Source organism: Panthera uncia, chromosome C2 (genome assembly GCF_023721935.1).
Source record: "Panthera uncia isolate 11264 chromosome C2, Puncia_PCG_1.0, whole genome shotgun sequence".
NCBI lineage: Eukaryota > Metazoa > Chordata > Mammalia > Carnivora > Felidae > Panthera > Panthera uncia.
Window position 1 is genome coordinate 144779065 of NC_064810.1, and position 22122 is coordinate 144801186.

Consider the following 22122-nt stretch of genomic DNA (forward strand, 5'->3'; position numbering starts at 1 on the left):
TGACTGTTGCAACTGTTAAGCACTAAGCCCATCAGACCATGTCTGTACATCCTTTGGGGTTCACTGGTGCTGAAAATGACAAAAATAAGTAGGGAAACTCCAGTTACATCACACGCGAGGTCATCCAGGGATCTTGTTCTGCCTCCTCCCTGGTCTCACCAATAACTTCATCCAATCACGCATGCACTCATTCATCCCCGTTATCACATATTTACTGGGCGCCTACTGTGTATAACACATTGGGCTAGATGCCAGTGATTCAGTAGAGAAAAGGTGATGTGTTCTCTGCTCTCAAAAGCTTACCACCCACTCAGAGAAGTGAACGAGGTAGAAGGACTTGCTTCCCGCACCAGGAAAGTGACTTTCTCCGTTCACAGTCATCCCGGCCGAATCAGCCGCCCGTGGCCCACTGTGCACTCAGCGTCGTGAGATGGGCACAGAGATGCCTGGGCTGACCAGGAACAGAGCTGCTGCGGTGGCCACCAGCCCCAGACCTGTGTCCGTTGTCCAGACGACCGGTGTCAGCTAGTTGGAGTGCCTTCTCTTCCCCTGTGGCAAAGCCTGTGGGATGCCAATTAGTTACCAGAATGTGCTTGGAGAACAGAGATGCAGGATAAACCGGGAGTTTGTTGGGCGAGAGGCCGGCTGGGTGGACGTCTGCTGGGGGGACCAAATACCCAGGCATCTGAGCCTCGTGCCCTTGCCCTGCTCCTTTTCTGGAAGTCACTCAGGTCCTTGTCTTTCCATTACGACTGTAACTTAGGCCTTTGCACTTCACCAGAACACAATTTGTTCTACGGTAGCTACATTTTAATCTCATGATGGATGTGAAACAGAGCCTGGTTGCCTCGGAGGCTTGGGGTACACTCCAGGTTTTATTTTTATGTCGTCTTCTAGGTGGGTTTCTCTTCTGCCTGTGATACTGTCTTCCAAGATAGGTTGATGCTTACTAGTTTCAAGGGGTGCTGTTTTTGACCTTGTACCAAGTGCTGGGGGCTTTTCTGATCACGGGGGGTGGGGAGGGTGTTCCTTCCAGGTGAAAACAACTACGCTTCCAATGGCTTGTGGCTGATAGGACATCACCTGTTAAGTTATAAACCCAGTGCTTGAATCAGAGTCAGAACAGGATTCTTCTCAATTATAATTGAATGCTTTTTCTCTTCTGCCCAAGTGAGTTTAATTTCTTTCTTCTTCACTGTTTCTTTTGTAGGGGTTCAGCTGTTGCAAAAATAATTGGTAATAATGTCAAGAAACTTAAGAAGTTTGCCTCCACAGTCAAGATGTGGGTCTTTGAAGAAACCATTAATGGGAGAAAACTGACAGACATTATAAATAATGACCATGAAAATGTGAAATATCTCCCAGGACACAAGCTGCCAGAAAATGTGGTAAGACTTTGGGATAGATAGTACTTTGGGTCAATTCTGAAAGTTACGCTTGGCTGAGTTTGCACTTGGGGCTTGGGGGAGTGGGAAAACTATTTCCTCCCTTCCTCCTTTGTTCCTTTCTACCACCAGCTTCTTGGCTTGGTCAGTTTTGGTTTGCCTGACTCTGAAGATGGGCTTTCTATTCGTTTGCTAAGGCTGCCGTAAGAAAGTACAATAGGAAAGGTGGCTTAAACAACAGAAATTTATTTCCTCACAGTTCTGGAGGGTTCAAGTCCAACATGAGGGTGTCGCCAGGCTGGTTTCTTTTGAGGCTCTCTGACTTGGAGATGGCCGCCTTCTTCCTGCACCTTCACATGGCCTTCCTTCTGTGTGTCTGTGTCCTAACCTCCCCTTCTTACGAGGACACGAGTCATGTTGTATTAGGGCCCACTCTAGTGAACTCATCTTGATGTAATCACCTCTGCAATGACTCTGTCTTTAAATATAGTCATATTCCAAGCTACTAAGGTTAGTAATTCAACATATGACTTTTGGGGGGAGGGGACACAGTTCAGCCCATCGCAGGCTACTCTCTTGGCATTCAAAGTGTCGGTCCCATCAAAGATGGAGCTAACAACCTTTGCCTTCTGCCACTTGTGATGCCCCTGTCCTGATATTCCCTTTCTAAGTACATAGACTTGAGTCTGCTTGTGAGGACAGCTAATGCAACGGTCTGTAATTAAAATTAGGGTCAAGGCCTAAATTACAGAAGGAGATTGGAGAAAATAGAAAATTGTAAGACTGACAGTTTAAAATTCAGGCTTATTAGGCTGAGAGGGAAAAATACAGGTTAATTGCCTGGCCTCATTCCAGGGACTTGGAGGAAATGGGGGGAGGAAGAAATGAGCAAGAGGAACAAAAAGCATGCACTGTGCTGCTAGCCTGAGATGCGTGGAATCTGTGAACTTCTGTTGCCAGATTCGCCCCTTGGTGGTTTTCTGCAGTAGTCTGAAAAGCAGACCATTGTGACTGCCTGATTCCTATCTGCCTGATTCTCCGGTTAACCGGAAAAACTCTACTTTGTTAATGAAATACTCCTCCCTACGTACACTTATCAACATTTATGCGCATGTACAGCTCTTGCAAAGCACAGTGACAGTTGTCAGAGACAGGAAGGGGGAGAAGATGACCGACCAGACCAACCGCAGCTTTCCTCAAGGAGCCCAGCAGGGGGACAGATTTGTAAACTGATACATGCCAGGAAGTTTGGAGATGCAAAGACCTTGCTCACTAAAGATTGTTGTTTGGCTTGTTTTTTTTTTTTTTTTTTTCCCAAATGTTTATTTATTTTGAGAGAGAGAGAGTGCAGGAGCTCAAGCATGAGTGGGGGAGGGGCAGAGAAAGAGGGAGAGAGAGAGAGAGAGAGAGAGAGAGAGAGAGAGAGACAGAGAGAGACAGAGAGAGAGTGAGTCCCAACCAGGCTCTGGGCTATTAGCACAAGGCCCGACGTGGGGCTCCATCTCACGAACCGTGAGATCATGACCTGAGCGGAAATCAAGACTCAGATGCTTAACCGACCGAGCCACCCAGGCGCCCTTGATGTTTGGCTTTTGGTTATAGGGTACACTGCTATTAAGCACTGTGCTAAGTAGTTTATATATCTTGTCTCATTTAATGCTCTCAGTAACCCTCTTAGGTTGATACTATCAGTTTTCCTATTAGAACGATGATGTTGACTTTATGGCAGAAGAGACTGAGGCTCAGAGAAGTTAATGAACCTGCCCAGGGTCACATGGCTAGAGGCTAGGGTTTGATTCCTGGTGGAGCATCCTGTTGGATCCATTGTCTTTTGGACAATGAGAACTTTCTGCTCCGTATCACTACGCTGGGGCCGGGCAGTTATTGGTGTTGTTGGCAGGGAGAGAAAGGATCCCTACGGTTCTGAGCTCAGAAGTTAAGTTGTCCAAATATCCGAGGGGAAGAACAAAGGGAGCCTCTGTTCCCACTGCCGTGAAAGGCCTCTGAGGTCATCTCTGACCTATGCTTGGAGGAGGAAATTCCCGAGTTTCATTTCTCATTCTTGTCAGATCGATGGTTCCTTCCCTTCTATAAACCACATGCTTTATCAGTACGTCCCGTCCACTGTGCTTTGTGCCAGGCCCTTATGTACCTGTTCACTCCTGAGTGCATGAACCTGACTTTCTAGTTTTCTGTTTTTCCGCAGTTCCTGGTGCAGTGCTCAAGGAGTGCTGGGGAGGGGAACCTGCCAAGTAGGTCTGTGAAGCTGAAGCCCTTACCTGGGAGCATGGGAGCCAGGAGGGAGGAGGAGGGGAAAGAAGTAACCTAGAGGAGTCAACAGCCATTGCCACTCAGAGCCCGACCCCCACACTGACTGACTCCACCACCCACCCATGTGCCTGTGTGTGGACAGAGGGAGGAAAGGAAGTACCAGCTGCTCCCAGGACTCTGTTGATACCTGAAGCCCTGTAAGTTCGTGAAAGTGAATGTATCCATTCTCTGGTATGGACATTGGCACGGTTTCCAGCGCTTTGCTGTCATGGCCCGCGTTCGTAGGGGTGGTGTCGCAGGGTCACTGGGAACACACAACTATAATTTCACCACATCACACCACTGGTTTCCAAAGTAGTTGTACCAGTCTGGACTCCCCCCAGCATGTTTGAGGATTCACATTTTAAAAGAATGTTTGTTTATTTATTTTGAGAGAGAGAGAGCGTGTGAGTGCAAGCGGGGGAGGGGCCGAGAGAGGGAGACACAGAATCCGAAGCAGCCTCCAGGCTCTGAGCTGTCAGCACAGAGCCCGACGAAGGGCTCCAACCCATAAACTGTGAGATCATGACCTGAGCCGAAGTCAGACGCTTAACCTCCTGAGCCACCCGGATGCCCCTCATACATCTGCAGTTTTGACAAGTTCCCAGGTGGTGGTGATCTGTTGCTTCAGGAACCACCCTTTGGGCACCACCAGTCTACATAATAAGTTCATATTTACTGGTGTAGTATTGGGGAATCCAGGCGGTTAACGGCTGTGTTTCTCTAGAAGCAACCTTACTTACCAGCAGTGCATATTTATGTAACACTCTTCAGATAAGGTTGTCTGTATCTGAGGATCATTTTTCTGAATGTAGAGCCAAGGACGTAAATTTCACTTACGATCTTGGCCAAAATGCAGATTAGAAGAACAGGAGGGAACCATAATATTTTTGAACCTCTGCTGTGTGCCAGCTACGACTTCGCTGTGTGTGTTACTCACATGCTATTGTGTTTAACCTAAATACTCGCTCCCTCAAGAATGTAGGTGGGTTCCCGGTGGGTGTCCGGTTAGCTGACCAGAGATCAAGCTAGGCCAGGGTGTCCATATACTGGCAGTGATAACTAATCCAGGGGGATACAAGAGAACCTTTAGGCTTCTCCACATACATTTTACCAGCTCGGTCTTAAATGATTTTATATATATATATATATATATATATATATATATATATATATATGAGATATGAGATATATGTGTGTGTGTGTGTGTGTGTGTGTGTGTGTGTGTGTATAAAAGCTTGGACCAAGAGCCCTGGATCCCTGAAAGTCTGAACATTAAGTGGACCAACCATGATGGCTTGGTTCTGATTTGATTATTTTTCCTCCTTACCTAGGTAAGGCAAGCCCTTTTGTTCTGAGTTGTCTTTCTGAATGTATTTCAGGATCTTTAATGGTGGACACCCTCAGAAAGATTTTGACAGAAAGCCTGTGAACTAGCATTTCTACAAGTGTCTTGATTTTGTTGAGAGGAAAAGATAGGCAAAGTCTTAGCTAAAGGTTTTATTCTGCAAGAAGGTATTCCAGTTACCAGGCTAGTTGAGGAGAGCTCTTTTTTTTTTTTTTTTTTTTTCTAATATATGAAATTTATTGTCAAATTGGTTTCCATACAACACCCAGTGCTCTTCTCAAAGAGGAGAGCTCTTTTGATACTGTGCAAGAGGAATAGTGTTCTGTGAATGGACCATGTGAACCATACAAATATAACTCGCACTACACATTGCTTCTGTGGGCTAAACCCTCAGCACTCCACCGAGGAGAGTGAAGGAATGTCTGTATGTGCTAAGTGAGCCCCCAGTCCCATTGCTCTAGAGACCCATCGCATTCCCAGCCAACTACAAGTTGTTTGATTTATTCAAGAAGGAAATGTAAGAGACAGAAATCCAGACCAGCTGGCAGCTTCCTTGCATGTCTTTTAACAAGAGACACAGGGATGGGTGGAGTCCTTAAAAGGTAAGAATTTGGAGCATCTGGGTGGCTCAGTCGGTTGAGCATCCGACTCTTGATTTTGGGTCAGGTCATGATCCCAGGATTGTGGGATCAAGCCCTGCATCGGGCTCTGCGCTGAGTGTGGAGACTGCTTAAGATTCTCTCTTTCTTGAGCCTAAATGTCCATCACCTGATGAATGGATAAAGAAATTGTGGTTTATATACACAATGGAGTACTATGTGGCAATGAGAAAGAATGAAATATGGCCCTTTGTAGCAACGTGGATGGAACTGGAGAGTGCGATGCTAAGTGAAATAAGCCATACAGAGAAAGACAGATACCATATGGTTTCACTTTTATGTGGATCCTGAGAAACTTAACAGAAACCCATGGGGGAGGGGAAGGAAAAAAAAAAGAGGTTAGAGTGGGAGACAGCCAAAGCATAAGAGACTCTTAAAAACTGAGAACAAACTGAGGGTTGATGGGGGGTGGGAGGGAGGGGAGGGTGGGGGATGGGTATTGAGGAAGGCACCTTTTGGGATGAGCACTGGGTGTTGTATGGAAACCAATTTGACAATAAACTTCATATATTGAAAAAATTAATTAATAAAAAAAAAAAAAGATTCTCTCTTTCTTGGGGCACCTGGGTGGCTCAGTCAGTTGAGCGTCCGATGTCAGCTCAGGTCATGATCTCACAGCTTGTGAGTTCGAGCCCTGTGTGGGGCTGTGCTGACAGCTGGGAGCCTGGAGCCTGCTTTGGATTCTGTGTCTCCCTCTCTCTCTGCCCCTACCCTTCTCATGCTCCATCTCTCTCTCTCTCTCTCTCTCTCTCTCTCTCTCTCTCTCTCTCTCTAAGATAAATAAATGTTAAAAAAAAAAAGATTCTCTCTCTCTCTCTCTCTCTCTCTCTTTCTCCCTCTGCCCTTCTCTCCTACTCTCTCTCTCTCTCTCAAATTAAAAAAGAAATAAGGTAAGAATTTGTGGGGAGCAGGTAGATTTTTCTTTTTTTTTTTTTTTCAAGCAGGTAGATTTTTTGATAAATAATCTCTTTCATATCATTTTGAAGTGCTGTCATTTATATTACTTAATTTGAAAGGTTTCTGTGAAGTATCTGGGTAGGAAAAGTGATTTTTATACCCCTTCGTATATGGGGTGATTAAGGTCAGTGAAGATACGTCACTTGTCCAAGGTCACACAGCTGATCATTTGCAGATATGGGACTCAAATGTACATCTTTTCCATATTTTCTCTTTGGTTCTGGTGTCTTTTCCATTTCACCATGTTGGAAAATGCCCTGAAAAGGCAGACACGGAGGTGTGTGCACATGTATGCATGTGCATGTGTGTGTGTGTGTGTGTGTGTGTATGTTGAGGATGGATGGGGAAGAGGAGGATCAATGGGTCTAGAGAAGAAAAAAGATTTTAACTAAAATTCAGGCTGTCAGGCGCTGTATGAGGGCGTACAGATTGAAAACCCCCTCCTAAGAAAGGCTGGTAACCCTAGGCGGAGTGAAGGACCATAATATAAATGTAAGAGCATAAAGTGCTTTGTCAGTCAAGGACAAAGCAGCTGGGAATTGGCATTCGGAGGCTAATGGGATTGATCAAGAAATTGCTCTTTTGGAGGAGGTAGAATCTCCAAATGCAAGGGAGCTTGGTCTTTGGCCTGTGTAACTGCAGGGGCTGCTGGGAAATGTAGTCTCTAGCGAGGTGACTAGTGACCAGCTTCCAGCTCTGTGATTATGGAGGAAGGCAAGAAGGAATTTTGGTGAGGAGCTGGCGGTCTCCATCACAACGCCCAAACTAGATTTCCCAGGAGGCTTAGCCATCCCGAATGACGCTCCTGTGGCCCGCAGCACATCCTCAGAGAAGAATCTTCTTCCAGTCGCTTCGTTTGGGGAACCAGCAATGCTTAATGGGAGTATCAGTTACAGTCCGGTTCAGGTACATGTGACAGAAGACCTATCATAGCAGTGACCTAAGGAAAGTAAGTACTTGCTTTTTCCCGTCTCGTGTAAGAGATGTTTATCGTATTAGTGATGTGTTAATGGTGTCAGGGACTCTTGTGATCCTCCTGTTCTGCCATCGCAGCATTTGGTTTCTTCCTCATTGTCCAGCCATCTCTTCACGTTCCCCCCTGACAAAAGGGATTTCCCAGAAGTCACAGCGCTTCCACTGACACCCTGTTGGTCAGAACCTAATCACACGGGGCACCTAGCTGCAAGGGAAGCTAAGCAATGTAACCTTTCTGGGCATTTATGAGCCTGGCTCCAAACTCAGGCTTCTTGTGCTGAGGAAGAAGGGGAGATCAGACATCGGGGAGCAGTAAGCAGTCTTCTGCTAGGGATCACGTGGCCCCATGTCCCCGCCGGTCGCCTTTACTTCCGCTCGAGTGTGTGTGTGCGTGTGCGGGCGCGTGCATGTGTGTTTCTCTGGCTGTGTCCAATTCTAAAATCCATCTTCATATTCATCTGAAGGGAAGCAATCGCCATAATAGCTGACGGGGATGGAGCGGGTACCAAGCGCCCAACACTTACTATTCACCACAGCACTCTCAAAGTGCCTCACCTAGGAGACTTTGGTGCAGGACTATTTATAGAGCTATGGTCAGGGTCGAGGAAACCAAAAGGTCTTGCTGGAGCGCTCAGAGTTTAGCAACAGCAGGAAGTCATAACCACCTCTGAAAGGGCGAGGGGGGCAGAGCGGTCTCACCAAACCAGCCTGGCCAGAGCTTAGGGACATGGAAGAGGGACTGCCTGCCAGGAGGTTTAACTAGAATGAAGCCAGGGCAGGAGTAGCCCCGGGAGGCTGATAAATACCCTGACCTGTCTCTCCTCCCAACCTTAGATCTCCTGACGGTGCCCCACTTTGGCTGAGGCCAAGTGGAAGGCAGAGAGCAAGGGCCTCCAGGGAAAACAGTCCACAGAAAGCAGCCTTCTGGGGTGGGGGTGGGGTGCCTGGGTGGCTCAGTCGGTTGAGCATCTGACTCTCGATTTCGGCTCAGGTTGTGATCCCAGGGCTGTGGGATTGAGCCCCGGGTTGAGCTCTGCACTGAGCGTGGAGCCTGCTTGGGATTCTCTCTCTCTCTGTCTCTGTCTCTGTCTCTCTCTCTCTCTCTCTCTCTCTCTCCCCCTCCCCCCCTCATGCCCTCTCTTTTTAAAATTAAAAAAAAAAAAAAAAAAAAAAAAAGCAGCCCCCTGGGGAACAGAGCAGGGCAAAGAAAGGCAGAAAATGGAACTGGGGGAAGCAACCCATACAGCATTATTATGACTCCCTTTTACAGGTAAGGAAATTGAGGCATGGAGGAGGTAAGTCACTTGCCCACCTGCTAAGCAACAGAGGGAGCACCCCCCTAGCTTCAGATGGGTGTCCTGAAGGAGAAGGCAGAGCGCAGGCCCGCGTGCCTTTCCCGTCTGTCTGCGCGGCACTCTGCGCACAGTAGGCATCTGATAAACGGTCAGTGGATGAAATCATTGGGCGAGGCATATTTTGGTGTGGGAGTAACTGTTTCCTCCTCACCGCTGCAGATTGCTGTCCCAAACCTCAGCGAGGCCGTGCAGGATGCAGACCTGCTGGTGTTTGTCATTCCCCACCAGTTCATTCACAGAATCTGTGATGAGATCACCGGGAGAGTGCCCAAGAAAGCCCTGGGAATCACCCTCATCAAGGTAACGTGCCTCTGACCCCAGGCAGGGAAGGGGCCGGATGTCGGACTTGGGTTACAGGGGAATTTCACATCCTCTCACGTCCATCTGTTGGAAATAGGATCTGAAAGGGAGGTTATGGCAGTTTTTTGTTTTCTTGTGTTTTTGTTTTAAAGATGCCTGGAAGGGAATCAATAACACATCCCAGGAGGCTAGCTGAGCTCAGCGTTGGGGGGGGGGGGGGGGCTCTCGATCACAGCGGGTTTTAGCGGTGGCAGTGATGTGAGGGTGAGCTCCTCCTGATGAACCTTCCTGTCCAGGACGTGGGTCTCTGCTGTGTTCTAGAAATCACTGGTGGTTTGTGTTGCTGGGAAATTAATCCTCATTTGTTTCCACTCCTGGATATATTCCCCAAAGAGGGAGTTTTTAACTAGAAGTCCACAAACCACCCCCAGAGGTCCACAGACAGAATTCATGTGGGGAGAAAAATTACGTTTTTATTCATTTTAACCTGTGACTAAAATGGGCATTTCTTTTGGTTTTGAATGCCAGCCACAAAGCCAGGTTTTCGGTCACAGTGGCATTAGGCAGTGCCTGTGGCCCTGCTCTCAGTAGAGGTCACGGGTATTTTCCTACCACTGTACAATGGCTTCAGCTATCTCCAGGTGTCATTTATGCTGATCACTACCTTGAAATTACGGTAATTGTTAAACCTGCCGCATCATCTTTCTAATTGCGTTAATAAAATAGCATGTATATTACTTTGTCACAAATTTGGTTTTGTTTTTTTAACACTTTGATAACTAAATTTCAACGTAATTGGCTTCCTGGGTAATCTCCTGCATTTTGCTTTATGCATATCAGATTCTGAGAAAGAGTCCATAAAACGATGCGGGGCCACATGGTAAAAAGGTTAGGAACCTCTAGAGAGACTGTGTTTTAGAGTGGTTCGTGGATGAATGCTCATGAAAGCAAACTGGAACAACTCACACGTCCGTCATCAATAGAATGGATAAATGAATAGTGGTAATACTCCATGGTGGTAAATAGGAACAAACCAGAGCATTCATGTGACCACATGGATGAATCTCTAAACTAATAATGTAGCACCAAACAGCACATCACAGACCAAAGGTACAGTTGCACTTACAGCCTTTCAAAAGCAGACATAATGGCCTCACATATTTAGGGATAGCTTTATGTGGCAGAATGGTCAAGAACAGAAGGGAGCAGAGTATACAGCCTTCAGGATAGTAGGGGTGAGGACCAGTAGTGAGAAGGAGGATGAACTTGGGAAGGGACACACAAGGCTTCAGTGGTGTAGGTCATGTTCTGGGTGGTTACGTGTGTTTATTTTCTTTGCGTTTTATTGTTACTCTTTTAACACTGTATACATGGTGTGTATGTTACTCTTGTAAGCGCTGTTTTTTTTTTCACATTGCATACGCCATTGGTTGCCTGAATCTGTTACTTACAAAAGTGACCGTGTCATCCCTCTTTCGTTCGGTCGTTTGTTTTCCCCTAACTTGTTGACATCCTTACAGGGCATAGACGAAGGTCCTGAGGGGCTGAAGCTCATCTCTGACATCATCCGGGAGAAGATGGGCATTGACGTCAGCGTGCTCATGGGAGCCAACATTGCCAGCGAGGTGGCTGCAGAGAAGTTCTGTGAGACCACCATCGGTGAGGTTGGCTGCAGGGCGGGGAGGGGCTGGGAGCCCAGACATTCGGTGTTTTAAAACATACATTTTCGATTTCTGTTATTTTTTGTAGCGGACACTTCCTTGCCCGCATAACATTCCTGAAGTGAATATTCAGTGGGGTGGGGGTTTTATACAGGGAGGCCATTCTGGGCTACAAAAATGTTTCACCAGCCTCCAGAATGAAGGAAAGCCAGGAGGCCGTTCTGACCTGCCATGATCCAAAAATGCAAAGTTGCTTACACAGACAAACAGGTGATTACATCCATGGTGGGGCTGTCCTGGCATTAGAAAACCCAGATTTTTTAAATTCACAAATGCCAGTATCTGGATCCTCATTGGATTCCACTACTCAGTTCGACAACCCATATACCAAAAATTGGAATGATAAAAATTGGTGAGGAGAATCCCTGTTTTCAGGTGAATAGTCCAAAGCTCAGTGAATAAGTTACCTGCCCCGTGGTCACATAACCAGTAGAGAACCCAGGCACGAATTTGGCCGTCCTGTTTCCTAAAATAGAAAGCTCTTTCTACTCTTCTACAACATTGGGGTTGTGAAGATTTTCACTTCTTTTAAAAAGGGCTTTGGAATTCTCAGGTGCCCAAGTACCACATTAAAGGACTCGTAGAAAAGTAACAGGGCCGGATTTGCAGATGCCTTGCGCAAATTTAAGCTTATCTACCACTCCAGAACTTAATTCAACCCTTGTCAAACATACCAGCAATGTGAATGATTTCTCCGTGTGGCTTTGTAAAAGGAAGCTCTGAGAGAGATCAGGCATGGGAAAAGATAGCTCCAGATTCTTTCTTTTTTTTAATATGAAATTTATTGTCAAATTGGTTTCCACACGACACCCAGTGCTCATCCCAACAGGTGCCCTCCTCAATGCCCATCCCCCCCCCCCCCCACCCCCCCCCCCCCCATCAACCCTCAGTTTATTCTCAGTTTTTAAGAGTCTCTTATCGTTTGGCTCTCTCCCTCTCTAACTTTTTTTTTTTTTTTCCTTTTCCTTCCCCTCCCCCATGGTCTTCTGTTAAGTTTCTCAGGATCCACATAAGAGTGAAACCATATGGTATCTGTCTTTCTCTGTATGACTTATTTCACTTAGCATAACACTCTCCAGTTCCATCCACGTTGCTACAAAAGGCCATATTTCATTCTCTCTCATTGCCACGTAGTACTCCATTGTGTATATAAACCACAATTTCTTTATCTACTCATCAGTTGATGGACATTTAGGCTCTTTCCATAATTTGGCTATTGTTGAGAGTGCTGCTGTAAACATTGGGGTACAAGTGCCCCTATGCATCAGCACTCCTGTATCCCTTGGGTAAATTCCTAGCAGTGCTATTGCTGGGTCATAGGGTAGATCTATTTTTAATTTTTGGAGGAACCTCCACACTGTTTTCCAGAGTGGCTGCACCAATTTGCATTCCCACCAACAGTGCAAGAGGGTTCCCGTTTCTCCACATCCACACCAGCATCTGTTGTTTCCTGAGTTGTTCATTTTAGCCAATCAGACCGGCGTGAGGTGTGGTTTTGATTTGTATTTCCCTGATGAGGAGTGATGTTGAGCATCGTTTCATGTGTCAGTTGGCCATGTGGATGTCTTCTTTAGAAAAGTGTCTATTCATGTCTTCTGCCCATTTCTTCACCGGATTATTTGTTTTTCAGGTGTGGAGTTTGGTGAGTTCTTTATAGATTTTGGATACTATGTCATTTGCAAATATCTTTTCCCATTCCGTCGGTTGCCTTTTAGTTTTGTTGATTTGTTTCCTTTGCAGTGCAGGAGCTTTTTCTCTTCATGAGGTCCCAATAGTTCATTTTTGCTTTTAATTCCCTTGCCTTTGGAACCAGATTTTTATAGATGTCTGCAACTTAGGACATTGTTACTTCTTTTTCTTTTTCTTTTTAAGTGCATAGACATTGTGGAAAATAGGGATAATCAGACAAAGAACTCACAAGAAAAGGATATGAAATATAATAACATATACCTAAAACAGGGAGGAGAGGAGAGAAGAATGGGTTCAAACTTAAATGACCATAAACTTAATATAGACTGCCGTATGCAGATGTTATATACAAACCTAATGTTAACCATATATCAAAACCACGAATACATATGCAAAGAATAAAGAGAAAGAAATCCAAATATATTACTAAACAAAATTAGCAAAACATGAAAGGGAGAAAAACAAGAAAGGATCAGAGAAAATCTTCAGGAACAACCACAAAACAAGTAATAAAATGGCAATAAATACATATCTATCAATAATTACTTTGAATGTAAATGGACTAAATGCTGCAGTCGAAAGACATAGGGTGTCAGAACGGATAAAAAAACAAGACCCATATATGTTGCCTACATCGATATGCAGATCTAAAGACACCTGCAGACCAAAAGCACGGGGATGCAGAACCATCTATCATGCAAATGGATGTCAAAAGAAAGCTGAAATAGCAATCTTATACTGGACAAAATAGACTTTAGAACAAACACCCGTAGGAGCACCTGGGTGCCTCAGTTGGTTGAACTTCAGACTTCGGCTCAGGTCATGGTCTTGCAGTTTGTGAGTTTGAGCCCCGCATCAGACTCTGTGCTGACAGCTCAGAGCCTGGAGCCTGCTTCGGATTCTGTGTCTCCCTCTCTCTCTCTGCCCTGCCCCTCCTTGCATGTGTGCATATGCGCTCGCTCTCTCTCTCTCTCTCTCTCTCTCTCTCAAAAATAAATAAACATTTAAAAAAACATTTAAACCAAACACTGTAAGGGGTACCTGGGTGGCTCAGTTAGTTGAGCATCTGACTTCAGCTCAGGTCATGATCTCACTACTTGGGAGTTCGAACCCTGCATCAGACTCACTGCTGTCAGTGCAGAGTCAGCTTTGGATCCTGTGTCCCCCTGTCTCTCTGCCCCTCCCCCATTTGCATTGTCTCTCTCAAAAAATAAACATTAAAAAAAAATCACTGTAGGGGCGCCTGGGTGGCGCAGTTGGTTAAGCGTCTGACTTTGGCTCAGGTCATGATCTCACCATTCAGAGTTTGAGCCCCGCGTCAGGCTCTCTGCTGACAGATCAGAGCCTGGAGCCTGCTTCAAATTTTGTGTCTCCCTCTCTCTCTGCCCCTCCACCGCTCATGCTTTGTCTGTCTCTGTCTCTCAAAACTAAATAAACATTAAAAAACAAACAAAAAAAAACCACACACACTGTAATAGGACACAAAGAAGGACACTATGTGTCATAAAGGGGACGGTCTAACAAGAAGATACAACAATTGTAAATATTTTTGTACCCAACGTGGGAGTATCCATATATAAAAAACAGCTAATAACAAACAACTAATTGATAATGATACAGTAATACTAGGGGGCTCTATCAGTCCACTTACATCAATGGACAGATCATCTAAACAGAAAATCAACAAGGAAACAAGGCTTTGAATGACACACTGAAACAGATTGATTTAACAGATGTATTCAGAACATTCCATCCTAAAAGAGCAAAATACACATTCTTTTCAAGTGCACATAGGACATTCTCCAGAATAGATCACATATTAGCCCACAAAACGGGCCTCAGCAAATATAAGAAGGTTGATATCGTACCATGTACCTTTTCTGCCCACAACACTATGAAACTAGAAGTCAACCAGAAGAAAAAAATCTGGAAAGACCACAGATACATGGAGGTTAAATAACATACTACTAAACAAGGAATGGGTTAACCAGGAAATCAGGAAATGAAAAAGTATGTGAAAACAAATGAAAATGAAAACACAAAGGTCCAAAACCTCTGCAATGCAGCAAAAGCAGTTCTAAGAAGGAAGTTTATAGCAATACAGGTCTACCTCAGGAAGCAAGAAAAATCTCAAACAACCTAAACTTACACCTAAAAGAGCTAGAAGAACAATAAACAAAACCTAAAACCAGCAGAAGGAAGGAGATAATAAAGATTAGAGCAGAAATAAATTATATAGAAACTAAAAAAAAAAATCAGTAGAACAGATCAATGAAACCAGGAGCTGGTTCTTTGAAAAAATCAATAAAATTTATAAACCTCTAGCCAGATTTATCAAGACAAAAAGAGAAAGAACACAAACAAAATCACAAATGAGAGGGGAGAAATAATAGTCAACACCACAGAAATATAAGCAATTAGAAGAGAATAGTATGAAAAACTAAGTGCCGACAAATTGGACAAACTGGAAGAAATGGGTCAATTTCTAGATGCTTATAAACTATCAAAACTGAAACAGAAATAAGTAGAAAACTTGAACAGACCAATAACCAGACAAGAAATTGAATCAGTAATCAAAAAACTCCCGTGGGGCACCTTGGGTGGCTTAGTCAATTAAGCCTCCGACTCTTGATTTCTGCCCAGATCATGATCTCACAATCACAAGATAAGGCCCTGCGTTGGGCTCCACACTGACAGCATGGACCCTACTTGGGATTCCTTCCCTCTCTCTCTGTCCCTACCCCCGTGTGTGCCCTCTCTCTCTCTCTCTCTCTCTCTCTCTCTAAATTAGTAAATAAACATTTAAAAACAAAACCCACCTCCCAACAAACAAAAGTCCAGAGCCAGTTGGCTTCAGGCGAATTCTACCAAATATTTAAAGAAGAGTTGATATCTGTTCTTCTTAAACTACTCAAAAAAAAAAAAAAAAGAAATGGAAGGAAAACTTCCAGATTTATTCTATGAGGCAAGCATTACCATGATACCAAAACCAGATAAAGACACCACTAAAAAAGAATTACAGGGGTCCCTGGATGGCTCAGTCGGTTAAGCATCTGACTTCAGCTCAGGTCATGATCTCGCAGTTCATGAGTTCGAGCCCTGTGTCAGGCTTTGTGCCGACCACTCGGAGTCTGGAGCCTGCTTTTGATTCTGTGTGTGTGTGTGTGTGTGTCTCTCTCTCTGTTACTCCCCTGCTTGCACTCACTCTCTCAAAAATAAATAACGATTTTAAAAAATTGAAAAAAGAGAGAACTACAGACCAGTATCCCTGATGAACATAGATGTAAAAATTCTTAAGAAAATACTAGCAAACCAAATTCAACAATACATTAAACAGATTGTTCACTATGATCATGTGGGATTTATTCCTGGGTTGCAAGGGTGGTTCAATATTTGCAAATCAGCCAATGTGATACTTCACATAAGTAAGAGAAAGGATAAGACCACATGGTCATTTCAACAGGTACAGAAAAGCACTTGACAAAGTACAACATCCATTCATGATAGAAACCTCAAGAAAGTAAATTTAGAGGGAACATACGTCAACATAATAAAGGCCATATGTGAAAAACTCGCAGCTAACATCATCCTTAATAGGGAAAAACAGAGCTTCTCCCCTAAGGTCAGGAAGAAGACGAGGATAAGGATGTCTACTCTCCCAACTTTTATTCAACATAGTACTGCCAGTCCTGGCCACAGCAGTCAGACAACAAAAAGAAAAGGAATCCAGATCTGTAAGGAAGAAGTAAAACTTGGACTATTTGCAGATGACATGATACTCCACCAAAAACCTCCACCATGAGCTCACATGAACTCACTAAAGTCACAGGGTACAAAATCAATGTACAGAAATCTGTTGCGTTTCTGTACACCAATAATAAAGTAGTAGAAAGAGAAATTAAGAGAGCAAGCCCATTGAATCCCATTGCATCAGAAATAAGATACCTAGGAGTAAACCTAACCAAAGAGGTAAAAGATCTGTACTCTGGAAACTATAAACCATTGATGAAAGAGACTGAAGATGACACGAATAGAAAGACATTCCATGCTCATGAATTAGAAGAACAGTATTGTTAAAATGTCTATCCTACCTAGAGCAATCTACACATTTAATGACATCCCTGTCAAAATACCAACAACATTTTTCACAGAACTAGAACAAAGTACCCTAAAATTTGTATAGTGCCACAAAAGACCCTGAACAACCAAAGCAGTCTTGGAAAAGGAAAGCAAAGTTGGAGGCATCACATTTCCAGACTTCAAGTTTTATTACAAAGCAGTAGTAACCAAAACTCTATGGTACTGGCACAAAAATAGACACATAGATCAGTGGAACAGAATAGAAATCCCAGAGATAAGTTCACAATTGTATGGTCAATCTTTGACAAAGGAGGAAAGAATATACAAGGGGAAAACGACAGTCTCTTTAACAACTGGTGCTGGGAAAACTGGACAGTTATCTGCAAAAGAATGAAACTAGACCACTTTCTTACACCAGGTGCAAAAATAAATTCAAAATGGATTACAGCCCTAAATGTGAGACCTAAAACCATAGAATTCCTAGAAGAGAGCACAGGCAGTAATTTCTTTGACATCAGCCATAGCAACTTCTTTCTAAATATGTTGTCTGAGGCAAGGGAAACAAAAGGGAAAATAAACTACTGGGACTACATCGAAATTAAAAGCTTCTGCACAATGAAGGAAATAATCAACAAAACTAAAAGGCACCCGACTGAATGGGAGAAGATATTTGCAAATGACATATCTGGTAAAGGGTTAGTATCCAAAATATGTAAAGAACTTCTACATCTCAACCCCTCCAACACAAATAATCCAATTAAAAAATGGGCAGAAGACCTGAACAGACATTTCTCCAAAGAAGACATCCAGATGGCCAACAGACATGAAGAGACACTCAACGTGACTAATCATCAGGGAAATGCAAATCAAAACTATAGTGAGCCACACCTCACACCTTAGCCACATTTAGAATGGCTAAAATCAACAACACAAGAAACAACAGGTGTTGGTGAGGATGTGGAGGAGGGAACCCTCTTGCACCATTGGTGGGAATGCAAACTGGTGCAGCCACTGTGGAAAACAGTATAAAGTTTCCTCAAAAAGTCAAAAATAGAACTACCCTATGACCCAGCAATCTCACTACTAAGCATTTACCCAAAAAAATACAAGAACATATGTTTATTGCAGTATTATTTACAGTAGGCAAGATATGGAAGCAGCCCAAGTGTCCATTGGTTGAGGAGTGGGCAAAGATGTGAGATATCTATATATCTATATCTATAATGGAATGCAGTATTACTCAGCCACGAAAAAGAATGAAATCTTGCCATTTGCAACAATATATAGAGAGTATAATGCCAAGCAAAATATGTCAGAGAAAGATAAATGCCATATGATTTCACTCATATGTGGAATTTAAGAGAAAACAAGCAAAGGGAAAAAATGAGAAAGAGAGACAGATCAAGAAACAGACTCTTAATTATAGAGAACTGCTGATGGTTACCAGAGGGGTGGGGGGATGGGTTATATAGGTGATGGGGATTAGGGAGTGCATTTGTGATGAGCACTGGGTGATGTATAGAAGTGCTGAATCACTATATCGTACACCTGAAACTAATATAACACGGTGTGTTAACTATCTGGACTTAAAATAAAACTTTAAAGAGAGTTAAAAACAATAAGAACATTCAGCAAATCTTAAGGAGTTATAGCGACTTACCCAAGATTATACAGTTAGTCATCGGTTGAGCCAAGATTTGGATCGGGACTGTCTGACTCCAAGCTCGTTCTCTTTAGATACATGTAACAGTGTCCTTTATAGTGGGTTCCTAACTCGCCAGTAACTCAGGATCATTCCTGGGAAGGAAGATACAAGGGTTCATCTAATCTCTGGGCCCACCTCTGGAGCTCCTCTGCACGGAAGGGGGCTAGTTCTCTTCACAGACAGATCCACGGGGCCTCCGGCAGTTACAGGCTAGCAGCACAGGAAGGAGCTTCTGGAGTCCTTCAGTCCATTCCCTGCTTGGTAGATGAAGAGTGAGTTACTTACACAAGATCACCTGGGCAGAAAGGAATAGTCTCGAATCTGCTGTCCACCTAACACTGCCCTACTGGAAGATACTGTGAACTTTGCTGGTTGATCTAATTTATTTAGCAAATAGTTTAACAGATTGGAGCCATTTATATAAAATCGCGAGATCGATCGCTTTTAATCAAATACAGTCTGACACAGTATGAAGTAGCCAAGGATAGGTCTGTCGTGCATACATCCTGCAGCCTTAATCACCAAATGGCCAACCCCTCACATTTATCACAAGAAGCATTAAACTTATATAACCTATTTTCTGTGCCAACACTGAACAGTAAGAAATTAGGGAATAAGGTAATCTGTCTTGTCACAGGAATTGTTCATATGAAAAAGGAAAAACGTGAAATTTCCACATGCATTTGCCAGACTGAAAATGTGGTAGCGATAGCATCAATTAAAAAAACAAAAAAAGATTGTGATTTTCCTCTTCCCAAAGGGAATCCCTGTTAGCAGTTTCTAAGGATCCTTCCAGGAAAAAAAAAAAAAATTAGTCAATATGTAGGTTTTATTCTTTCAGTATTAATTCTTTTATCCATCTGTGATTTCGGTGTAGCCTGTGAAATTATGTCATTCCTTTTATTTAAAAACAGTTGTTTGTTCCAACTCAGTCCTGTTTGCCAATAATAAATCGGCAATCAGTTTTGGCGATCAGTTTGACGTGGAAATGTTGGGGTTCAGGAGCAAACAGTCAAGTAAGAATTCTTGAGACATCTTTGGTGCAAATAGGTGGTTTTCTTAAAGTAAATAAACATTTAAAACATTTTTAAAAATGGAAAAGATCATTTAGTACTGCTGTCTAATAAAATGTTAGCTATGAGACCCTTTAGATGTGTAGCACTGGGCCGTATGCTTGAAGGATGATTAGTAACATATATCTTGGGGGGGATAGAGATAAAGGAAGTTTCCAAAGGAATTTTCTTTTTGTGTTTATTTATTTTGAGAGAGAGAGAGAGCTTGAGCAGGGGAGCAGCAGAGAGAGGGAGACAGAGAATCCCAAGCAGGCTCTGCACTGCCCACACGGAGCCCGATGTGGGGCTGGAACCCACAAACCGCGAGATCATGACGTGAGCCAAAACCAAGAGTCAGACACTCAACCAATTGAGCCACCCAGGGGCCTCCCAAAGGAATTTTTATATGTTAAAGTAGACTTACAGGATCCTGGAAGTCAGGATACTGTTAAGCTAAGATGGCCTTTTGCCCTTAGCGAAGTATCGACATCAAGGCAGCTGAGTCCCTAGAGGAAGGTCACTCTGCCCCTCTCAAGGACTTGTCAGTGGGCTGCAAGTTGTAAGGAAAAGTTCATTTTTTCTTTTGCCTTTGTCCCCCACATCAAGTTGGTTGCAAATGGCTAGTCGCCATCATTCTTCTGTAAGGCTGAGTTGTCCTCTCCAGTCCTTGATTGAAACCTGTGTCTACCTATAGATTTTAGCTAGAATTTTTACATACCCCTAAGCCCTAGTCATTGTAGCAAAGCTTCTAGTTGGGTATATTAGGCTCTTTTGGTTTGTAAAATCAGACAAATGCACACAAGGTTGTGTCTCTTTCCCTCTGGCTTCTATTTATCCAGTGTGCCCTCTGCCTTCTCTCTGGATTGGATAATGGTTGGCAAGAGTGACTTGAATTAAATTAAATTAAAACACTGAAAGGAACAGAGAACATAAAGGTGATAATGCCTAAATTATCTTATATAACCTGAATTAACCACGAGGAAATAACCAGACAAGCCCAAAGTAAAGGATGTGTTACAAAACGGTTCGTTTGCATTCTTCAAAAATGCCAGTGTCATGAAAGAATGAAAGGCTAAGGAGTGGTCCTGGAGTAACGGTGACTCAAGAGATGTGACTACCAAATGCAGTGGGATCCTGGGTTGGGGGTGGGGGGGAAGATGTCATGGCTGCCAACCTTGCAGTAATTGGCGAGATTCGAATAGAGGAGTTGCATGTTAGATAATTGTATCAACATTAACTTCCTGCATTGGATGGTTGCCACGGAGGTTAATCCAGATCTCCTTTCTTGATAATATTAGCAACCAACTCATTCTTAGCTATGGTAGATTCAGGAGTTTTAGCCCCCTTGAATCTTCTGTGGAGGAAGATGGAAAAAACAGCCTTGTTTTCAGGATCTTGTAAAAATACTAACCAGCACGCTGAACTGTGGTGCCCCCTTGCGGTGAGAGTTCCCTTCATTCTTGGGACTGGCTTCACAAAACTAGAGACTTACCGTCACCTCACGAATATTTTTCGAAACCTATTATGTATCCAGCATCTGCTAAGTGTCAAGGATTCATAAGCTCCTTCTGGAGCTTCCGAATACACAAACAAATATGGAATCACAACTGCAAGAGGGTTTTGAAGGAGACTTTGTAAACAGGCTGATTATCTCTAAAGCTTGGCATGAAAGAGAAGGGAGATATCCCTGTCTTTTGGTTCATACTGAGTTTGGGGCAGCCCTTCTCCATGGCTGTTGGGATTACCCGTTCTGGTCTGGGTCCCTGCTTGCCTTACCACTACTTAGGACTGGTAATAACACAGTTAGTGCTCTCCTGTCTGGGACTTAAAATAATAATTTTCTCGAAGTTACATCTGACAAAAGGTGGGATTGCTGTAAACCAAGCCCACTTCTCTAAGGGACACTGTATGTAATTTGCAGCCACAGAGGAACCGACAGACCCCACCTGTACCAGTGGCACGTGGAGAGCACCTTCCTCCCTGCCTGTCTTGTCTGTCACATTGCTCACAACAGCACCTCGCTTCCAGCCGCAGACAGCTGGATTGTAGTGACTTGAGCGAAGGGCTCGTCTGTGATGCTTAACGATCGTCCTTCATGCTGGAGGCTCTGAGCCGTGGCCCACGGTGAGGGACACAGGAGAAAGACCGTGATGATGTCACGATGTGGAGGCGGGGGGGGGGGGGGGGCGAGTTTACCCAACCCAGGTGATGAAACAGGATGGCACAGAATCACCCGCGTGGTCTGCTACACTGTTTGAAAAAGGAAGACGACCGTTTGCTCAAACTGACACAGTTCTAATATTTGGAGAACTCAGCTAAATCATAGATAATAGCAATGCTTGTGGAATAGAAAATGTGTTTCTGAGTATTGGGTGTAGACATTTTAAACATTTCATTGTGGGAAATTTATTTAAACAAAACAAACAGAAGAGGTAGAACGTGGTCATGAACCCCATGTAGGCGTCCCTCACCTTCCACTCCCCCCTGGATTCTTTTCACATATTAATTATGGATGTACTCGTAATTGCTGACAATCACTTCTGCATTGGAAAAATACAGCTCTGTGATTTTTTTTTTGTTTTTTTT

At 43.7% G+C, this 22122-nt stretch overlaps 1 protein-coding gene across 1 annotated transcript in view; it reads left to right on the top strand.

Moving 5' to 3' along the window:
• Window positions 1–22122, top strand: part of GPD1L (glycerol-3-phosphate dehydrogenase 1 like) — a 58266-nt gene that overhangs the window by 12221 nt on the left and 23923 nt on the right. Inside the window, exons 2-4 of the mRNA XM_049629905.1 lie at window positions 1211–1388; window positions 9149–9289; window positions 10810–10948. Of these exons, the coding sequence (XP_049485862.1) occupies window positions 1211–1388; window positions 9149–9289; window positions 10810–10948 (458 nt within the window). The remainder of the gene's footprint in view (window positions 1–1210; window positions 1389–9148; window positions 9290–10809; window positions 10949–22122) is intronic.